Source organism: Lachnellula hyalina, assembly GCF_007821495.1.
Source record: "Lachnellula hyalina strain CBS 185.66 chromosome Unknown contig00031, whole genome shotgun sequence".
NCBI classification, from domain to species: Eukaryota; Fungi; Ascomycota; class Leotiomycetes; order Helotiales; family Lachnaceae; genus Lachnellula; species Lachnellula hyalina.
In genome coordinates, this window is record NW_022157145.1 from 198,399 (window position 1) to 218,977 (window position 20,579).

The 20,579-nt window shown below is 46.6% G+C and overlaps 5 protein-coding genes across 5 annotated transcripts; 1 reads left to right on the top strand and 4 right to left on the bottom strand.

The window, feature by feature from the left end:
* Positions 1-95: 95 nt before the first annotated feature.
* qutA_0 (Quinic acid utilization activator) lies at positions 96-2,870 on the bottom strand (the record flags this gene model as incomplete). Its single annotated transcript, XM_031147830.1, has 5 exons — positions 96-1,920; positions 1,991-2,459; positions 2,540-2,631; positions 2,689-2,703; positions 2,788-2,870. The coding sequence occupies 5 exons, from the start codon at positions 2,868-2,870 to the stop codon at positions 96-98; spliced, it is 2,484 nt and encodes an 827-aa protein (XP_031007243.1).
* A 2,671-nt stretch (positions 2,871-5,541) lies between these two features.
* byr3 (Cellular nucleic acid-binding-like protein) lies at positions 5,542-6,851 on the top strand (the record flags this gene model as incomplete). The annotated part of the gene is made up of 9 exons (XM_031147831.1): positions 5,542-5,587; positions 5,920-5,939; positions 6,000-6,034; positions 6,084-6,097; positions 6,161-6,175; positions 6,224-6,267; positions 6,318-6,431; positions 6,482-6,710; positions 6,766-6,851. The coding sequence occupies 9 exons, from the start codon at positions 5,542-5,544 to the stop codon at positions 6,849-6,851; spliced, it is 603 nt and encodes a 200-aa protein (XP_031007219.1).
* Positions 6,852-8,753: 1,902 nt separating this feature from the next.
* ywbE (Uncharacterized protein) lies at positions 8,754-9,431 on the bottom strand (the record flags this gene model as incomplete). The annotated part of the gene is made up of 1 exon (XM_031147832.1): positions 8,754-9,431. One exon carries the CDS (start codon positions 9,429-9,431, stop codon positions 8,754-8,756), a length of 678 nt encoding a protein of 225 aa, XP_031007216.1.
* Positions 9,432-15,788: 6,357 nt separating this feature from the next.
* On the bottom strand, positions 15,789-17,737 carry LHYA1_G002859 (uncharacterized protein; the record flags this gene model as incomplete). Its single annotated transcript, XM_031147833.1, has 3 exons — positions 15,789-16,361; positions 16,640-17,255; positions 17,304-17,737. 3 exons carry the CDS (start codon positions 17,735-17,737, stop codon positions 15,789-15,791), a joined length of 1,623 nt encoding a protein of 540 aa, XP_031007215.1.
* Positions 17,738-19,337: 1,600 nt separating this feature from the next.
* On the bottom strand, positions 19,338-20,403 carry vrtI_0 (Oxidoreductase; the record flags this gene model as incomplete). Its single annotated transcript, XM_031147834.1, has 3 exons — positions 19,338-19,985; positions 20,036-20,102; positions 20,156-20,403. 3 exons carry the CDS (start codon positions 20,401-20,403, stop codon positions 19,338-19,340), a joined length of 963 nt encoding a protein of 320 aa, XP_031007190.1.
* Between the last annotated feature and the right edge of the window lie 176 nt (positions 20,404-20,579).

The following is a 20,579-nucleotide window of genomic DNA, read 5'->3' on the forward strand; positions in this document are numbered from 1 at the left end:
TGTACCGCCTGTTTTCACCAGGCTCCTATTTTTTAAGTTGTGTAAGATGATTAGAAATGTGGATCTATTATCGCTTATAGTATGAGAAACTGAAATTATTGGAATCCGCCCCCAATAAAAAACCCATTCAGATACCCTTGCAAATCCACAGGCGAATCTGTCAAGTTGATGTCAGAAAGAGGGTAGCTAGGGAACTGTTCATCGATACTACCAGGAAACTCAAGCTCACTCCCCAAGTGAGCGGTGGCAGTGTTCAGGTTGCCGAATTGATTGAACTCCACAGGCTGTGGGCTACTTTGTGTGTTCTGTAGGTTTGTATCTTGGAAATCGTGTCGCCATCTGTCACTGACCTGGTTGCTGCCGTCTTCACGAAGATCTTCCGTTTGCGAATTCAACTGGACTGGATATTCCATAAGATTTTGTACGGATTTGCCGTTACTCTTTTGTTGGCCAGCACCGCCCTGTTGTTGATGTTCGTGAAAACGCTCAAGCGCGGACTGTAGACAATCCAGATTCTTTTGGAGGTTGTCAGAGACATCCCAGTACTTTACAAACTGGGTGATATTCAAGCAAAGAACCTGGTACTTTGACTCGGTCAAGCTTTTGTTCGATCCCGGTTGAGCAAAGAACTTGTACACTAGTTGCACTGATGCTGCAACCCAGATTGTGCTTGCGAGAAAGGGGTTGACGTATTTGAAGTGATCGTTCGAACTCCGACTCACGACCGCGAGTACTTCATCTGATGCATCAATGTAGTGGCCTAACCCTTCTTCGTCTGGTTTCACGGTGGATGGAGGGACCGGATCGCTCGATGGACCGCGTGCGTTTTTCTCGTAGGTTCCCTTGGCTAGAATATGCTCTCGGCGCCCGCCTCCAAAAACACCATGTTGATAGATCATGAAGTTCGCTAATTGGATCATAATGTGAATACTGTATATGGAACTGTTTCGCATGAGCAATGATTGGTTGGTGCCTGGTCTGGGAAATCGCAAGTTTTCTTGCTGGTATTGCAGAGACTCGGGTAATGCGATCGAGAAGCAATGCAGAGCATTTTCCAATATACCAAGACCTTGAGTGATTTCTGCGCAGTCCCTTCTGCCAAATGCGGTAGCGGTCTTGGATTTCAGTTTCGAATGTTCACCCAAAGACGAGAACGGGAACACCGGTCTAGGACTTGAGAGCTGCTGTGCGTCCCTCATCAAGGAATTTACTATGATAAACCATGCTTTCGCCGATTTACTGCCACATTCCTGGATATGTCTCCAGCGATTCATGGGGTTCGGATCCAGAAAGCAACTACCATGGGGCTCGCCAACAAACCATAGGCTGTCGTCGGTAGGTAGTCGAGTCTCGTTTTGAGACCAGTCAATTGCCGTAGGACATCGGCGCACAGTACTAGCGAACGTGTCCATCTCCCAGATGGCCCACCATGTCCTCCGCTTCTCTTCATCCGCGCACCAAGTTTCCGGGTTGCTATCTACGAAGGGCATGTCTGTAGTTATGTGATTGGCGTCGATCAAATGTAGATTGAGCTCGTAGGCTGCGCGGACGCACGTACCGAGAGACCTCCAACCGCGGCCTCTGGCACCCCTAATTAATTGTCGGAAGGTCGATAGTGTCAGTGCTTGTAGTAAACATAAGCTTGGTGTGTCATCTTCACATTCCCTCAGAGCCTCATCTAGAAACACTGAGGCCAATCTACCAAAGTGTTCGGCCATCGACTTGGGCTTAGTTTCACCTAGTGTGGCTTGAAGCATCGTAGAATCACCTCCATGTTCGATAAAGCGTGCAGAGAAAGAGAACATAGATGTCAAAAGAGCGTTCACCTGCGTCAAAGAGGTGATTGCTGAGACTTTTGCTCGAAAACACGAAGGGCGGAAAAGCGTAAACGCGGTCATATTGGCAAAATATGCATCGATGCTAAAAGAGGAGAATCAGTAAGCACGTGGGAGATTATAGGTAGACGAATAAAACGTAAATGGCGACTTACAGGGAATCCATCGTCCCCGAAGAGATATCCAATGCCGCGCAGGCACGATGAAGCATATTGGACGATTCGAGGTTGATTTTGGAAAATGGTTCCGACGCTGAGAAAGATCCATGGTTCCCATCCCTTTTCTGGGTATGTGTTGACTCGTGGGAGGGATGGATGATGAATGAAAGGTCGTGCATGCCGATGGTGCCAGCTTTTGGGGAGTCGAGACTTTCGGGAGACAGGTAACGCTCATTACCAACAGATTTTGGGCTCGAGAGGTCGCGAGGATTCCATGCCGTAGCATTCTGGTCCAAGTCGGTGGGTAAAAAGGCGGCATTGGTAGTTCTAGAGGAAGTAGCTATACTTATACGGGCGCAATCTGACTGTTGTGCTTCTTCGCCGGAGCCCTCATCTCTGGACGTGCTTGTATTGCGAGCTTCGCCTTTATTGGTGCGAGCACGCTTCTGGCCTCGCTGTGTCGAGCCTGTTGAAATCAAGGCGATCAGTATAGAAAAGGGGACGGGCTTTGAGAAGGAAGGAAGGAGCATGTGAGAGTGAACATACCGACTTTTGGGCCAGGCTTTGATGGTGCTTGTCGATAGAAGCAGCTCTGTTGCGACTTGAGGCATAACGCACAATTAGGTCGGGCCCGATCGCTGCAAGATCGATTGCACGTCAGAATGGCCCAAATGGTGAGGGCAATTACCACCTACCACTTGATTTTGCGTCTAGATCATGAGGCTTGTTAGTCGGATGGGGAACAAGCAAGAGAAGTTTTATGGGTGTCAGGAATTGTAATGTACATAGCATACCTTCGGCACGTTTCGCATGAGAGAGTGAGTCCCTTTTCCTCTGAGTTCGATATTGGGTTCGAGGTAGTGGCGGTTGGTGACATGGGGACGTTCGTTGTGATTATAAATTGTGAGGGTGATATTGGCGTGTGGAGTGAGTAAACAGAAGTGTTTCGTGAAGCTGGATGGAGCCGCACCAGATTTGAGCGGGGATAGCTGTGCATATGCGACAGAGAGAAGGGCACCCTTCCCCCCATTCTCCACTAAAGGACCAGGATCAGGCCTCACGAGAACGTACTGAGGCGGGGCCCCAACCACTGTACTGCCTAGCAGTGCGGGGAAGGAATGGCAGGGATGAGGGGAAAGGGGAGATATGGAAGCAAAAAAGGAAAAGGAAGCCAATCATGTTCGGCTTGAATCCAATGCTATACCTAAAGCGTAAAAGTATATGGGGAAGGTTGTAGCTGAGGAAAATCGGACACATCAGCGCAGTTGTGTTTACAGCGGTCGGCATAATTAGCACTTAAACCAATCGGGTATTTCGATGAAGCTTGCCCTATACAGTGTACGAAGTACTCTAGAATTGTAGATGCACGTGTCGACGACGTTGATAGTGGATTTGCAACGCTAGCATTCTAAAGCAGGTATATATATATAATACTCGAAGCAAAAATGGGTTTGAGTATAAATACCTTAATCGTCTGGTGGTACTAAATACGCATAGCACGCCCCACCACAATATTCGTGACTACTCAGGTCTGGTTCTGTTGGTATCACAGGTGTTGATATCATGATCACTTCTCTACTACGTAGTATAGCTTGATTCTGGTTGATGTTGCTTATTGATTATGTCCAGAAGTGGAAGTGGGAGACGCGAAGAGGTGATGGCCTCTTCGCTGACTAAGCTACACTAAGTCATATGACTAGAAAGGTCGGGATACAGTCCCATCATCCCAACAGCTATAGAAAAAGAATATAAGGGTAGACCCGCTTTTGATTACTGTGCAAATTTCTTTTTTACATATCGCTAATATTTTAATATATCGGTGAACCAGACCTGAGTGGTCACGAATGGTCTGGTGGGGCGTGCTATGCCTATTTAGTACCACCAGACGATTCTTGGGAATATCGCGATGTGGGTGAAAGTGTGGCTATAATATTTGTGGCAGGAGCCAGGTATATACTAGTGGAGGCTTAAGGCCTTACACTTACTCGTGATCGAGGTAAGGGGACGTTGATATCAAGATAGCAGCATATCCGCCGAGCAAAAGCAATGTTGAACGCTTGGGATATGGTCCGCCATCATTATGTAAGCTAGGTCCAACATACCTCCGTAGATATACCGAGACCGAGTCAGTAGTTATATAGCTTAGCTATAAAAACTTGCTGAACAAACTTAAGGCACGAGGGATTTTTGTCTTAAAGATATAGGCTACACACTATCTTGGAACAAACTGTTGTTGACTTAGAAAGACTAACAGGAAGAGAGACAGTCAAAAGTCTGATCAACCAACTACAACTTTGATCAGCTGAGCTACGAGATTATTCTCATCGTCGAAGTTTCCGCGTCTTCATCTGTCAAAATGGCATCTGGGAATCGTAGCCCGCAGGTTTGACCCTGATATACAGGCTGCGCTTGTGATACTTTTATAGAGTTGAGAGGCTGTTGAAAGTGAAAAATAGAAGCCGCTTTAAGAGAGTAAGAAAGACAACGACTTGAAATTATTGCAACGCATCTGTGGGCCCGCTCGACCTTTACTTAATGCAAAGCTCATGATTGGGGGTCTTGAAACTTTAGGTGGGAACAACTTTGGATCGACCGCTTCCGTTCAGCCTAGCATCAATTTTCGGTATTTACAGGTGTTCGTCTCGTCCTAGCCTGCGTCTCTCTCCTGGACTTCCAGTGCCAGAAGGCCACGTCTTCGAGGACCGGCCTGATATGCAGCGGCGGAAAGTCGGTCGCGTTGTTGGAGCTCTGCAAGGGACAGTGAGGGTTTGGAGGGGATGCAAGATGAAGTTGTACAAGTCTTGAGATGCTCGTTGGAACGGATTTACCTGAAGGCACAGTTGCAAAAACGCGGTTGGTGGGTTGGTTGCACCAGCAGTTGACTGGCGCGTTGATGAGAGAATAAAACATTATGATGGCCGTAGGTAGAGTGAAGCATGATACCTGATACATTAATATGTGCATATAGGTAAGCATACAATCAATTCACGATACTTTGTTGCTTCACGCATAATGGGTGACCCATATATCACTCACCACAATCGAAGCTTGGCCTGTTCCTGAAAAGATTTACTGTACCAACAGGTACTGCAGTTGACGGCAAAACCCGCCCGACACCGCGGTCGGTCGCTTGGTCGGTCAAAGGCGGTCAGTCAGAACTAAGGGTCAGGACCCCCACCCCACTCGCTTGTTTCTTAGCGCACCGGCGTTTTTCTCTCTCTGGTTCGATTATTTGCAAACAACTTTCTCGTCCCCTCCTCCCCTCTCCTCAACACATACAATCGATCCTCAAAACCCAACGATAGTCTCTTCGCAGCCTTTCTTCTTCGATTCTACCTCTGTACCCTCGTACAGACACTTCTTTGCCCTCAATTTTCCCAAAAGGTACGTGTCCTGCGCCTCTCCCGTGGGCTGCAAAAACCCCACTTCATCACGGACCTCGACTTCAAATCTCTTCAGATTTTGCCTTCGAGGTCATTCAGCTTCGACATAGACTCTAACATACCTTTCTTCGACCACAGAAACCACTCCTTAACCCACATCTCATCATGGACTCATACGGTGGTGGTGGACAGGCCCGCGGCTGCTACAACTGTGCGTTATCTCACCCACATTCTCTCAGCTTCATTCCACAATCAAACCTCACATTCACACTCTCGCACATTCTGCATTGCTATATACGGGTGTCCTTCAATTGTTGCAGGCATTTATACCATGAAATTGGACACTGTGGCGTCCGATCTACACTCCTGTCCTCTGCTACGAAGAGCGGTCTGCCTTTTCGCAGGCGAAGAGCCAAGGAAGGTGTTCAATGGATGGCAGCCCTGAAACATAAGCCCAATAAATAACTGCGACACTACAATCTCTTACAATTTGCTTCACTATACATCACAAGGACAAGGACTTGAGCTGACAACTATAATTAGGTGGCGATGCTTCTCACCAGGTACAGGCGACCACATTTTTAAGCATACCTTGCTACCAGATAATACTGACTTAAATACAGGCTCGCGATTGCCCAACCCGAGGCCCTGCTAAGTGGTATGCATTCCCCCTATAACTTTGCCAGACACTGTGCTAATTAAAATAGCTATAACTGTGGTGGTGAGTGACGCCAAATCGAATGGGTGTGAGACTTGAGAGACTGATTGAAGTGCGCGACTACAGGTGAAGGACACATGAGTATGTTCAGCTCCCATAACCGCTTAGAATGTTGTTGACAAGTCTTAGGCCGTGAATGCCCAGAGGGTCCTAAGGACAAGACATGCTACAAGGTACGGGTGTTCAAGATTCATAATGTTTATTTGGCTAACATCCTTGATAGTGCGGTCAGCCAGGTCACATCTCCCGTGATTGCACCAACCCTCCCGTTGAGGGCGCTGGACGTGGTGGCGGTGGCTTCTCTTCCGGTGGCGGTGGATCCCAAGAGTGCTACAAGGTATGGCTTCATCTTGGACTTTCCGTCGGATTCTAACTGACTCGACCCAGTGCTCCAAGATCGGACACATCGCTCGTAACTGCCCCGAGGCTGGTGGATATGGCGGCGGTGCCGGTGGCGGATACGGTGGCCAGCAAGGAGGTTTCGGTGGCGGCTTCGGTGGTGGTGGTGGTCGTCCAGGACAGACCTGCTACTCCTGCGGAGGTTACGGCCACATGTCGAGGGATTGTACCCAAGGCCAGAAGTGCTACAACTGTGGCGAGGTTGGTCACTTGAGCCGTAAGTATTGTGCTTTGACTCTTCGAATTACGAATTACGACTAACAACTCAATAGGTGACTGCCCCTCCGAGACTTCGAGCGAGCGCACTTGCTACAAGTGCAAGCAGCCAGGTCACGTTCAGGCCCAGTGCCCCAACTAAGTGTTCATCTGGCATGGTATACAACGAACGCCGTCCAATACTAGCGAACCTTGTGATTTCTTCATTTCCGAGAAGACGCTTTACGAACGATGGACCAAGATACAGAACCCCGGGCATTTGGAAAGGGTGGTGGCTTGCAGACATACAGTTGATTTGAGGATTTGCGACGATACGACACGACACTACGGCCTTCTTTGTATAATTTCACCGACCTTTACAGCACGATTTCCTTTGACTCCTCCAAAACGCCTCGAGAATTTTATGCTCTTGGGAGTTTGGGCCTGCGTTGATATTTTTCCTCCTTCTGCTGACTCATCATGGGTCTGCTACTACATGCGTTGCCTCTGGGCATTATGCCTACCGAAAAGTTTTGATCTGTGCTCGATGCACTGCATGATTTAGTCATACGAAAACGAACGAACGGACGAACCTGGACAATCGGAAGGGAGAAGTTGCGAGGATGAATGACTGAGAGATGCTTATGGTTCACTCACACGGATCGATGAGCAGACCGATAGACATAGTTCAATGGACTGGTATGGAATCAAGACTTGGAAGCATTTTCTCTTGAATTACAGTGACACTTGTGCCTGTGATCTATTTATTAACCAACTCCCCTATAGCTTTCTTCAATCTGCTTTCTTCAAACCGAACGCCTGCTTGTCCTGCTACCCTCCACTAAATCATTTCCTGTCTTACCTTAAACCCCCTCCTACCTCCTACGCACCATCTCACTTCTCCAACCTCAATCCTGACAAAAACCCCTTCCCATACTTCTCAATCCCCATATATACACTCTCCCCCCCAAGCAAAAAAGCAAACATACTACAGGGCACCCAATACGGGACCCGTGCAACCACAGCCCCCATCGCAATCGCATACAAGACTTCGATCACATACTTGCTGTTCCTGTCCCTTTCCCACCACTGCCATCGTGGCCTCGTGTTGTGGTTAGCATTGACGTGAACAGGCACATGTAGGGTGTTGATGTTAACAAGCCATTGTATGAGTAAAGTTGTGCAGGAGAGGGAGAGTAGGAATTCCCAATCTTGGTTTTCGGATAGGAAGATGTAGAGGAGGTACTCGGTGATGGAGTGGAGGTAGAAGGATGGCCAGGTTTCTGGGGGTGTGGAGGGGAAGTGGGATACGGATGGGGGGGTTTTTGGAATGCGTAGGGGAAGCGGAGGGGGGTGATTGAAGGTGCTGGTTGTGGTGCTTGAGGTGGATGATAGGGATGTTGATTGGTGTTTGGGGGATTTGGGCGATGAGGTGTCTGCTGGCTTGCTCTTGAGGGGAGATGGAGGTGGTGGGGGGGAGGATGGGTTTGCTTATTGGGCTTGTGTTTTCGCTTTTGGCGGGGCTTGGTGGGGCTGGGTTTGTGGTGTTGGAAGACATTTTCTTCGTTCAAATTTTCCTACTATTTCTGGTAAGTCCATAGAAATGACCAAGTAAGCTTGCCTGGCATAAAAAAAATAACTAAAAATATATTAATGATCAAGCTGGGGTTCGATCTATTGTAATTGTTAGTATATGAGTTCATTGATAGGTGATTAGATGCGAAACATACCCCAGGACCTTCTCGGTATTGTGTCACAGTAATACTGTTAACGAGATGTGATAACCAACTACACCACCCGACCATTTGGGGGTTTTGATGACAAATGGGGTTATTTTCGCTCTCGTATTTTGTATAGATAATAATGGTGGGGAGGAGAAAAGCGATGGGGTAGCCGATTAAAGAGGGTCTTTGTCTCTTGGGTATAAAGGATGATAATAAATGCTTTTAGTGCGGGTTGAATTGACGCTTCCGGATACAGTATCATAGCTGTGAAAGAGGAACAGGGTTATAAACACGATGAGAAAATACAATAGACGGAAATTTAGTTTGTGATACCTTTATCTTTAGTCAAAATGCTCGTTGACGTGATGGGCAACAGCCACCTCATCTCCTTCAAATTCCCCACACACCGGACAAGTACTTGTTGCAGCTATTGTTGAAGCAAGGTCTTCAGTATCTTCGTCCGGTACTGCCTCATTTGATTTCTCCTCGTCGAGTTTCTTCGACTTCCCTTTCTTCTTGTTGCTCTTCACCACAACATAGTCCGCGAGAGACAAATTCGCGACGTCCGGTTCATCAGGAGCTTCAACTCGAAAGTCCCTATATCTCGGCCCCGCGACTCCAGGGCTCGCAACACGAACACTCTCATGACCTCCGTTCCCAAGCTCTCCATTCCTCCCCAACCCAGTCATCCCTTCCGCCCCCGCCTCCGCCGTCTCTCGACTAACCATCCTCTGCACCCTGCCCACCCTTCCATCCCGCAAGCGCACTTTAATACCTCTAGGATGATCTCCCCGCGTCAGGAGCTCAGCAACGATTCCTTGCACTTCGGTGCCGGTCGGCTGGTCGACTTTCAGGACTATTGAGACGGGGGCGCCGGGAATGACTTGTTGGGTTGTGGGCACGGGTTTGTAGTCTGAGCCTAGACTGCTGGAATTCCGATCATTGAATCCACCCCGAGAACGACCACCGCGACCCCTACTTCTGTTTGTTGGGCGGTTTGTATGCCGTGAAGAGTTCATCTTGGAGATTTGAAGATTTGAAGATTTGTACCTAGATCAGAAGTCGTGTTTCCTCAGGTCGCTTGGTAAATGCCAAGAAATACGCCCCCTTTGTTCCTGGAGGGGCAAATTTTTGTGAATGTAAAATATGATGCTTTTGAAGTGCTTAATTATGTTGTGTCTACGATAATCACATTAAAGGAAATATCTTGACCTAGAATCGTAAATTAATTCCCGTAATATCAGGTGCTGCTCACGTGTAGATAACGCATGTAGTGCACGCTAACTTTTCATACCCGTACAAGTACCGTACCCACCCCGCATCAGCGCGTCTCCTCCGAAGTCAATATTTATTCGCAAAACCGAATTCGTCGACCAGCTGTAAGTGTCGCGCGTCTATAAATAACTGAATCCTCTAACTAACTTCTGTTTTAGTGTTATTTTTAGTATCATTGATTAAGAAAGATGGAGCTCGTCTTATGCGTAAGGTCACCAAAAAGCCCCGAATTTCGAAGCCCAAATCATCCTCGAAAGCCACAACCATTGACTTCAACTCGTTTCGCGAATTGCGTGGAGAATGTGCGCCCAAGCTTTCTGCTGGTAAGTTTAGATTCGTGAATAACACGCCCCAGGATATTGGACAAAGCCTCAGCTCGATGTGTGGACGAGGGTAAGTCCGCATCTCACTAACCATATAGATGTCGCAACCCTGGACGATGCTGCCAATGGACCGCCATTGTCACCTCCAAAATCTCGGGAAGTTGATGAGGTGATTGGTTTTTCTTCAATGCTGCCAAACAAGATACTCTTCAGCCCCTCCCCAACATCTGTGGCTCTACTTGTGCTGCCTTCCCAGACGAATCGCATACAATATTATCACCCCAATACACAAATCCTTGGATAACTCATCCACCGGCACCTTGTTCATTAACTCCCCGTCCACCAGCTTCTCCTGGTTCGCTGCCTGCCCTCGGATTGTTGTTATACAGAGCTCGGTCAAGAGCGAGCAATCGGCTTCCGCTCATGCTTAGTGGTCTCCTACATTCGCAAGGTGTACACGCAGAGGTTCTAGCGCAGGTTTCTTACCACAGAGATATATTACACGCCTGTCATCTAATCAAGCTGGGTTGATTAACAGAGCGTTGCAACGAAGACGTCGAGGTGATGATAACGACGACTGCTTCTCGCTTACACTGCAGGAATACACGTCGACGACCCCTGGAAGCCGTACTTCAGATGGTCAGTAGATCAGTAACTGCATAGCTCCTCCTAGTAGGCGCTACCTTCCATATAATTGACCATTACAGTGGCCCTGTAGAATATGTTTATGTGTAGGCTTATTCGCTTTGGGCAAGATGACGATGAAATTCTCACAACCAGCGAGACCGAGCAGAAATGGCTTTTGCTGCCAAAGTCTCAAGCAGTCTAAAATGTAAATTGCAAGTCACGGGCCATTACATTCATTGATAACACAGATTGCGTCTATTCTCTGCATTGACCCATCTAGTCTAGTTCCTAATTCCAGCCCTGTTATTTGTCATGTTGCAATGCCTTGTTTGCTTTTTGGTAGCAATAGTTCCTTCCCTCGCCATTCAGAATCTTCCATTCAATTTCATGAATTGCATTATGCCTCGTTGAGTGTGTAATCATGAGTTACACACGCCACCTGGCCTTGAGACAAACGGAAAACCCAGGCAAATTCAATCAGTATGCGTAGCACGTTATTGACAACTACAATCAACCGCCAAGCTAGTCAGAACCGGCCCTTATGCACATGAAACATAGCTCTCTCTCTGTTCAGGACTCTCAATTGACGACCCAGCTACCCGCAACACCCTCTCGGGCTAAGAGAACACTTGCCCATTCGATGGCCGATAATCGACGTCTTTCTGGCCGCCTACGTCCCATCTGGTGGGACAGCCGCAAAAGAAGCCAGAGAGGCCTACTATTCATTGCCGCTGCTCTCTCCATTGTCCTTTGCGGGAGCTATGCCTCTATTCACTTACATATGGCGCAACACCACAAAGTTCCCATTATCGCCCCCATATTACCCCACGAACAAGAAGAAGTGAGCGACAACCCCGAATACTGTACCACCTGGCCTGTCGAGAGCAATTCCAGCTATATACCCGCAGTATCGCATCTAGCGCAAAAACACAAACTCGATAGTTGGGCACCAAAAGGAGGATGGAAGAAGCCTCCTGGCATCAAGGTTATTGGGGTATTGTTTGGTAAGTCTCCCCTCAGTGTCTACCATGAGCACAGTACAGAGGTTGGTCTCTAATGTTATTCCAGCTGGTCGACGGCGCACAATTGACATTCTGGACTGCTATCTTCAGCAAAACCTTGTGTCAAACGGCGGGTACCTCGACGAGGTATATTTCATGGTCAATACCAAGTCCGCTGAGGATATCAGGTGGCTGAAAACAGTGACTGGCCAAACAGAGGAATATAGCTTCTACTCCATGGAGAATTGTAAGGAGTACGGATGTCTTTGGGGGAATCTTACGGCCAAAGATACTATTTACATCAAGATTGATGACGATATAGTGTATATCCACCCAGATGCCATCCCACGCATCGTCCACACGCGCATCGAGCACCCAGATCCCTTTGCCATTTCAGCAAACATCGTAAACACCATGTTAATGAGCTATCTGCATTATCGCCAGGGAGCCCTGCACGCCTTCTTCCCCGAACCGCATGCGAAACCCACCTGGCCCGCGTCCGAGACCTGGCGCCCTTCGCAGATCCCACAATATCCAGACCCAGCGACCATTCCGGATGACTATGATATCCTAGCCATGGAACCCGCTTTCAGGGGCCAGCGCTGGCTACCAGTAGGCAATGATACCTCGCTGGATATGCTGAAGACGCCAATCGGTCGGTTTGATCCGAAAGAAGAAGTCACTGGTTTCGGCACCGCGCTGGACAGTTGGGCACTCGGTGTCCAGCAACAGTACTCCCTATTGCAAAACCTCGAACTCAACACAATCAAACAGTACATCTTCGGCAGTGCTCTCTCCAACCCCTCCACGGGCGTAAGCAACACCCTCTGGGACACGAAATACACACGCTACAACCTGAATTTTGTGGCTGTGTGGGGGAAAGACGTGCGGGATAACTGGCCCATTGGAGGGGATGATGAGGGGGAGATCACAGAAGGGATACCGAGGAAGACGGGGCGCCCGTTTGTGATTGAGACGCGAGCTTTGGTGGCGCATTTTCACTTTTCGCCGCAGAAGGAGAGGGTTGTTAAGACGGATCTGATGGATCGGTGGAGGGCGTTTGCTAATGAGCGGGTTTGCAGGGTGGGGAATCTGAAGAGGCCGTTTGATGATAGGTGTGAGGGATATTGAGGAGGAATATGTATGCTAAGGCTTCGAGCTGCAATGATTTGATGTCATGGTGGTAGCCTGGTAGAAATGATTTCGCTATTGATCTTACACCAAAAGTACTAAATTACAAGAGAAAGGCTGTTATATCCAGCGCTTTTGATAGTTGAGTAACTGCTACCTTTAAGGGCGAACCCAAACCAAACTACGCTGTCCAAGTCCAAATACCTTCTCGATCCATTACTATACTTTGTTCGCAGTTGTCGAGTTGATGGCTTGTATTCAAAGGTTAGGTCAAAGACAAAATTTGTTAAAGCAGAATGAAACGTCAGTCGGCCAATGACAGGAATATAAGGGGATCATTGGAACACATCTGGTGGCACAAAGGTTCTTGCGTATGTGAGCGGACAAATGGCACCTGGAGAAGTCCTATCACCAGGAGCACGAGTACGACTACCAAGCTACTAGTTGTGAAATGTCGTTATAAGTACACTATTCCTTATCAACAACAGTTTTGGTATTTCCCTAGCATAGACCTACTTTAATCCTGTAAATCCGCCCTCTTTAGCAATAATTTTATTATGCTTCAAGTTAATCATTGCTTAGTTGTGAAGCTTTATTGTTAATAGTAGGGCAACTGCTTGTCGGAAACTCTCAACATATCATTGTTACTAGCTTCGCGAATGTCGCTCTGCCATCGGATTGTTTCGGAAGAGGCTTTGGGGATAATATATTAGTAGAAACACTGTTTGACAAGAAAGCCATTCAACGCGTTGTCCTTAAAAAGCTTGTGCGCGCAACTCCTCGACGCGGCGATCGTGGCTCATTACATGGAGTTACTCGAGTCTTGATTATATTTGAGTCAAGATAGAAGGCTAGCAATGAAAAGGTTTTCATAAGCATGAACGACTGAAGGTTTTCAAAACTACTTTTAACAAACGTACCGGAACCCAATGACGGTCGGTTCCTCCTCAGCCGCGGCATGGGAAGACTGGGACATGGAAAGGGACCTAGTATCGATCACTAGAAGTTAATCTTAAGAGGTTTGGTAAATTAGCATAATAGCTAATTCAAAAGGCCCGTTCTCACTTGTCACGAAGCTCAAGCAACATTATGAGGTTTTCTGGTCACTGTATTTTATAAACAAGCCACTCATTTAGGTATTCGTTGGATTTTAAATCTATAGTACTACTCTATCAACCCTATTTCTTTTGCGATCGCGTAGATGTAGCATACAGAAATAATACCAAACGACTTATCTAAAACTACAAGCATTTGAAAGAGCAATATAACGACATTATATCGGTTGCAGAGACTGAACAGCTCCAAGCATAAATTATTGATTGTCAGCAATTTTAAAGGGTTCAAGTACCCAAATCGCTGATACTGCTTCTTCCAATGGTCAAGTGCCCTCGTCAGAAGCTGTTCCTTCGCCCTCTTCAAATCCTTGCAAGATCATGTTCTTCTCTTAATCCTCATCCTGACTTCTAGGTGCCACAAATTTCGAATCTGGATGCCACCAATATACCGGATATCGACGACGCCCTAGATTATTGATGATAAGCGCCCAACCAAGCATGATTAGTGACGAGGCAAGAACCGTCGGCAGGTAGTTCCAAGACATAGAGACAATATTAGCTTCTACAGCAGCGTTCAATCCAGTCGCGCCAGACCTATTCGAAGGTTATAAGCACAATATGATCAATACGTGTGGGTAGGACTACTTACGGTGGGTGCACGGCGCCAATCATAAGTTGCGCAAGAAGCGACGTCGCCATCGATAATGCACCATTGATGAAAGTGGTCCCGTGGAATTCCTTATTATTCAAATAGCCCATATAACTTGGATTTCTGGCAAAGAGCCTCGTAATACATGTTCCGACGAGTGCAGAAACAAAGTGGCCAAGGACAAAATTGCGTGGCTGCGAGAGCGGAGATTCGATAACTCCAAACAGAAGTACGGCTGAAGCACCAAAGGATGTGATGATGATTGGGGAGCTGTGCACCTCACGGAAGGCCGTGTTTGTCGACATGATAGCTTCGATCAACAATATACTACTAAATGAACCAATCCACGCAAAGATCCAAGTCTCGGTACGAAGAGGAATCTTCTTCAGCCATGTAAATGGGGGAAATGGTAAAGGATCATATGGCATCTCTGTGTTCGAGGCCCGATAGCCCACAAATCTGAGACGTGTAGCGGAAGCCGTGCTCGATAGTCTTCCCTGAGTTTGTAATCATTAAAAATATTCCGACCCTTCATAACGCTAGGTGGAGCTGCATCATCTTTCCGCGTCATGATTGTGATAAAAAAACATGAGGAGTCCAAAATCCAACGCTTCAGGTATTAGAATGATCGATCTTTCTAATTGCCTATTAGGGATCTAGGAATCCATCTCAGATGCAGAGATTTTATGGCGTCTAGCGCTACACGTGACAAGCGAAGCTCAATTGCCGACAGTCCCCTTTTAGAGTAGCTTTCACGTCCCAATCCAGCCAAAACTGAAGCTATTCTCAGTATTCTAATAACTCTCAAGAGTACCAATGCAAGCGCCCAAGCGACCAATATAAGGCCCATATTGGCAAACACAATCTGAGAGTATAATCTGGCCTTAGATTATTAGAAATCGGGCCAGAATTTAGTGTACTATAGGACCCACCAATTTCACTAGAGAGCTCTAGCGCGCATTCTTCAGCGCATTCCTCTACCAATTCTCCTATACATTCTCCTATATACCTCTTTGTATGATTTTTCTTTTGAAATTTCATTATCTATATAATATAAAATAAATATTAGAAATACATCCTATACCATAGGAGACACTCTTAACGAGCAAGGTGACACCTCCAATGACTAGCGAAAGTGGACTAGATACATATGGAATAGATAATTTAACAGCAACGAAAAGATAAGGAATTGGAACGAGCGCGTTTGAAGAAGACTGTGAATCATCATTCGACGGGAAATATCCTTGGGCTTAATGGGATCCAACGCCTCCCCTTTGTCAAGTTCTAGCATATTGTCTCGGGCATTAATCTCTTTTCATCTCAGGAGACTCTCAGACAAAGTCAACACTCCAAAGATCTTTAGGTCGTGCCTCCAACACTGAAACCAGCTCAGAGCGTCATAGTCCTCCAACCATATTGCAACCTCTGAAACAGTGTTGCCGTATTTGTAGATTACTCTACGTTTTGTGGGTATCCACCTCCAAAGCTCCCCGTCCCAGGTGCTATTTAAGTAGTGCTCCGGTGCGTGTAGGCGTTGCTCTTCTCTGCTATATTCATACAAAACAACGCCGCTCTCACTAAGCGCCTGAGGCCATTTCGTTGCATGGTCAACAGAATGGGCAGTACAACCCCGCATAAAGGTGTCCAAAGGAGTTAAATCTCCTTCTAAGGTTCTGGCATGAGAGTTTGCTCCGGACCTAAGGAGATAGATGCTCTGCCAGGATACAGCCTGGTCATCGTGACACAACTGCGTCCACCAACCGAAGTTGAATGGCGCATCGTCGAGAAGTGTCCGTCCAGCCTTCGGAGTCGTAGGCCTCTGGATCTGAACCCTCGTACTCTGACGCGAATAACCACGCAAACCCTTCCTCCGGTCCTCGATAGAATGCTACTGCATTACTAGTCACAGGTAATATTGGTTGGCATCGCCCTCTCTCCACCAGAGCGGGGATAGTATTCACGACGCATGCTGGAAAAGCAACTGTTGTGCATACCTTTCGTGGAAGATGGTTCAGCGGCGTTAAAAGTCAGTCGTCGTACGCAGATCCATCTACTCCGATATCTAAAAGAAAACTGCAGATATCCGCGTTGGCATATCTGGCAGCAGCCTAGCTTGTTAGGTATAGAGCAACGTGCAGATGCAGTTGATCATCAGCCAATACTTACATGTAATAGGTTCTTGCCATGCTGGTTGACCACGAAAGGCGAAACCCAAGAGTTCTTGAACCACTGCTTCACAGTATCGATGTTACCATCCGCGCATATTGTAAATATTTGAGATTGGCACGGGGTAATTGGATAGGAGGTAAGAGACCATGGGGTGCTCGAAGTCTGGATCTGGAAAGAAGCTATTGGCAGAATGACCTTCAGGCGCCTTTTGATATTTGAATATAGAGCATCCTCGAAGTAGACAGAACGATTATAGTTTGAGAACTCAACTGACGTATAAGTGACTCCAAATGCATATTTAAGTTGAAACATTTTCCATATAGGATGTAAAGATATGCCAAGGGTTGATGATAATTTTTTGAGGAAAGTATAAATATCGAGCTTAATGAATGCGCGGCGATGCTCACGTCGGGATAATTCGATTCTTCCGTTTCGATGAATGCTCTTTGAAGGGGCTTCGGAGCTGTTTTTGCTTTCCGAAAGAGGTTTTGAATCAACATTCAGCAGCTTATATGCTTCTGGTATACCAGCCAAGTCGTGATGAGAGACTAATGGAACTGAGAGATGCGAAATTCGGCTACTCAGATAATTTAGTTTCTGAGATTGGACGTGACTGCGATAGGGTTAAAAGCTTCCCTTCACGAGAACATAAATTACTTACTGAAAGAATAGTTGAAGAGATACGAGAAGCATCATAACATTCCCTCTCAGTTGAGATTCGATGTTTTGAATAGTCTTATCTTTCAGGGCCGTTTTGAAAGATGACAAACCGCGCTTGGATTTACGACCAGCTCCATTTAGAACACCACTGTTGATTTGCTTCTCCAAGTTTCTTGTTCGTATCTTACAAATATCTAGACTCCTAGTGACACTTTCTTCGCAATTGATATTTGGCTCCTGGTTTGCTATGTCAACGATGCTGTTTGATATAGTCTGCATCAATAACAAATGATCCTTGATGCGCTCAATATTTGAGTTCGCGGTTTCCAAAGTGTCCCAAAACGAATGGAGCTTTTGTGCAACCTCTACGAGCTGGATAGCCAGAGATGCTATACCTATTCCGCCCGCAACAATGCCCAAAATAGCATCAGCCATTTTGAAATGAAGTTGATATTAGATTCTGGTGGCCAAGAATAAAGACAGACATCTGAATATCCGTACCGCATGAGTGATAGGAGGTAGAAGATGCTCCTAATTATAAAACAATCGCTTTGAGGCTGCCTGACCAAAGGCTAGAAATTCTGAATTTATGTGTTCGCTGCTGATTTTCTGAGAGCTAATGCATCATGCAGTCTTCGCAGCGAGCCTTCTATACAGCCGGGCGTTATAACACAGCCCTCAAGAAACACAGCCCCCCAGCCTTAACATCGGAAATGAAATGTACCTTGAAGAAGAAATCCAGTAGATTGTCTAGGTCGCACATACCATAACCGACGGGCAGATACTTAATATTCCTACGGGGCTTCCACTATTCAGTATGTCGCTTGCCGCTTGCCGTTTCGCAATCATGATCTAATTCGTAATATTCAGTATTTGATCCTTCAACAGAGAGATCCATCTTCCTCCCCCAACAGGATGGCCGATTATTGGACGTGCTGCCTGTGTACCCGCGAGGTCAATTTAATCTGGTGTGACGACGTCTGCCTAGACTGTGGCCACATTCAGTGCAGCTATTGCACTGTCGTAGGATCAGCCCCGCCACCTCGCCCAAGAAATGCAGACCATTTACCGTGGCTCGTTCCATCATCTTCACATGACGATTGCAGTTGTGGCTGTAACCCTTGCTGCGGCTCTTGCGAGCCTCCGCCGCCACCTCCACCAAGGCCATCTCAGAAGCTCGATGAGTTGTAGTGGGAAGAAAATAAGGCAAGTTAAAGTCCTTTAGTGACAGCATCGTTGGCTTACAAATATAAAGATACTCAGCTCTTCGTTTGGGAATTCCAAAGTATGAAGGTCCTACGGCTTGGTTGGAACAGGGTCATAGAGAGGCTAGAATCTGGACCTACCGGAAGCAAAAGACTTGCTGTACGTGAAAGAGCATCTGCAAGAAAGATGCTGGGATTCCCCAGTATTGCTTTTATATGCCTTATATTTACAAACACCAGCTCTATATAGAGGCTCCATGTACCCGTTAGCAGTCATCATTTCCAACTAATCTAATACCAAAGTGTGATTCAAATTACTTAGCTCAGACAGCCTTCCCTCTAGATTCTAGTACATTTCTTATGAGATCAGTACCATGATGATTGACGATGATCATGAGAGGAACCTCGACATTCTGTTCATCTTCATATACGAGTATGAGATCTGATAAAATCTGGACAGAATGTCGAGGGGTTGAAACTGACTAGTATCTTGGGTTAAGGCAAATCTTCTCTTTAGATCCTAAGTTCTATTAGTGTTTGTTTTGACGGTACCACAAATTTGGTAGTTACAATACCTACCAACACTCTCAGTTTGCAACCATAGAGATCGTGGCAGATCATTGTGAATTTATGAGATGCTTCGGTCGCGAGATGGCGTTGTTGAGATTTTCGTTTTTGAAAGGAATGGTACTATGCACTGGCCGTGAGAACACCTAGCGCGACTGCGGCAGTATTTTGCGAAAGAATGATTGGAATTATGTCGCAAATAGAACTATACACATGTCCTAAACTACATCGATAATTCTTACACGTATTTTGAATTTTGACATTCATTCTTGGACGTCAAATCCCCCAGTGAGAATGGTATTCTTTTCCTGCTCCTCATGACTTGCCTTGAAGATGCGATATTTTGTATCATGCCAATCCAGCGCCGATACAAAAGTGTTTTCACTCGTCTGAAACGTGGCCTTGTTTTGCGGGCGAAGGAAGTAAGCAGACGAGTAACGATGCTCCATCTCATATCCCGGTGCTGGAACAACTCTATGAATAGCACTGAGCAACTGATTTCCGGAGAGGAAGCGTAGAGCGTCACCAACATTGACGATGTAACATCCGGGTTGTGTTGCGACGTACTTCCACTTGCTCGAGGCTTGATCATATACTTGTAAGCCTCCTTGCGGGGAGTAGAGAAGAGTCAAAGTCCCCAAGTCAGTGTGCTTGTTGTGGCCTACGCCACTGTTACTCTTCCCGGCGGCCTGCTTAAGATAGCGAAAGTATATCATTGTAGATTGGGAGGCTTCGGTGCCGCAATGGTGGTCTTCAAAGCGTGGCGTGGGACTCAGAAGGTCCGAAAGACAAGACAGAATAGTTGTTGTGATGTAATGGGAGAATTCGAGATCGCGGCGGAATAGTTCAATATCCGCTTTCAGACCTTCTGGGAGAAATCTTGAACCGCTAATGAAATCATCTCGAGGCATCTATCATTATTTCAACTTGGATACAAATTGGCTTGTACAATATAACTTACTTTCATACTCTCGTATCCATCCTTCATGTTCTTTACTACACCAGGCGAAGTTCCCGGAGGCTTATATCTGTCGTCTTATGAGCTCTTCGGAAGCCAGATTCACAAATCACCACCACTCACCCTTTAGTCACAGAGTCCTGGTGAACCTTCATTTTCTCTTCAAGCGGACGATCGAACCATTTTTGCGCCACAGAGATGGCCTCTAAGCGGTCATCGAAGCCTCGAGGAGAATTCAAATCCGCAGGGTCAAGGTAGAAGAAACCTTGTTGTTGGCAAGCTTTGAGAAGCTTGGTAAGCTCAAATTGATCTCTTTGTAATAGCTTTCGAAAGTCCAGAGTCTCCAAGCGGGCGGGAGCAAGAATACCCATGATATAATGAAGGATAGAAGTCGATTTGATCAGCGATACAGAAAATGGACTTTGGGATTGATAACCCTAAAATATTAAGCGTTGTTTATTTATAACTCTAGCAATCGGACAGAGTCTAGTCTAAGGCGACTTACTAATAAAGTATCTGCGTCAATGCCTGCGATATTATTCGGTGC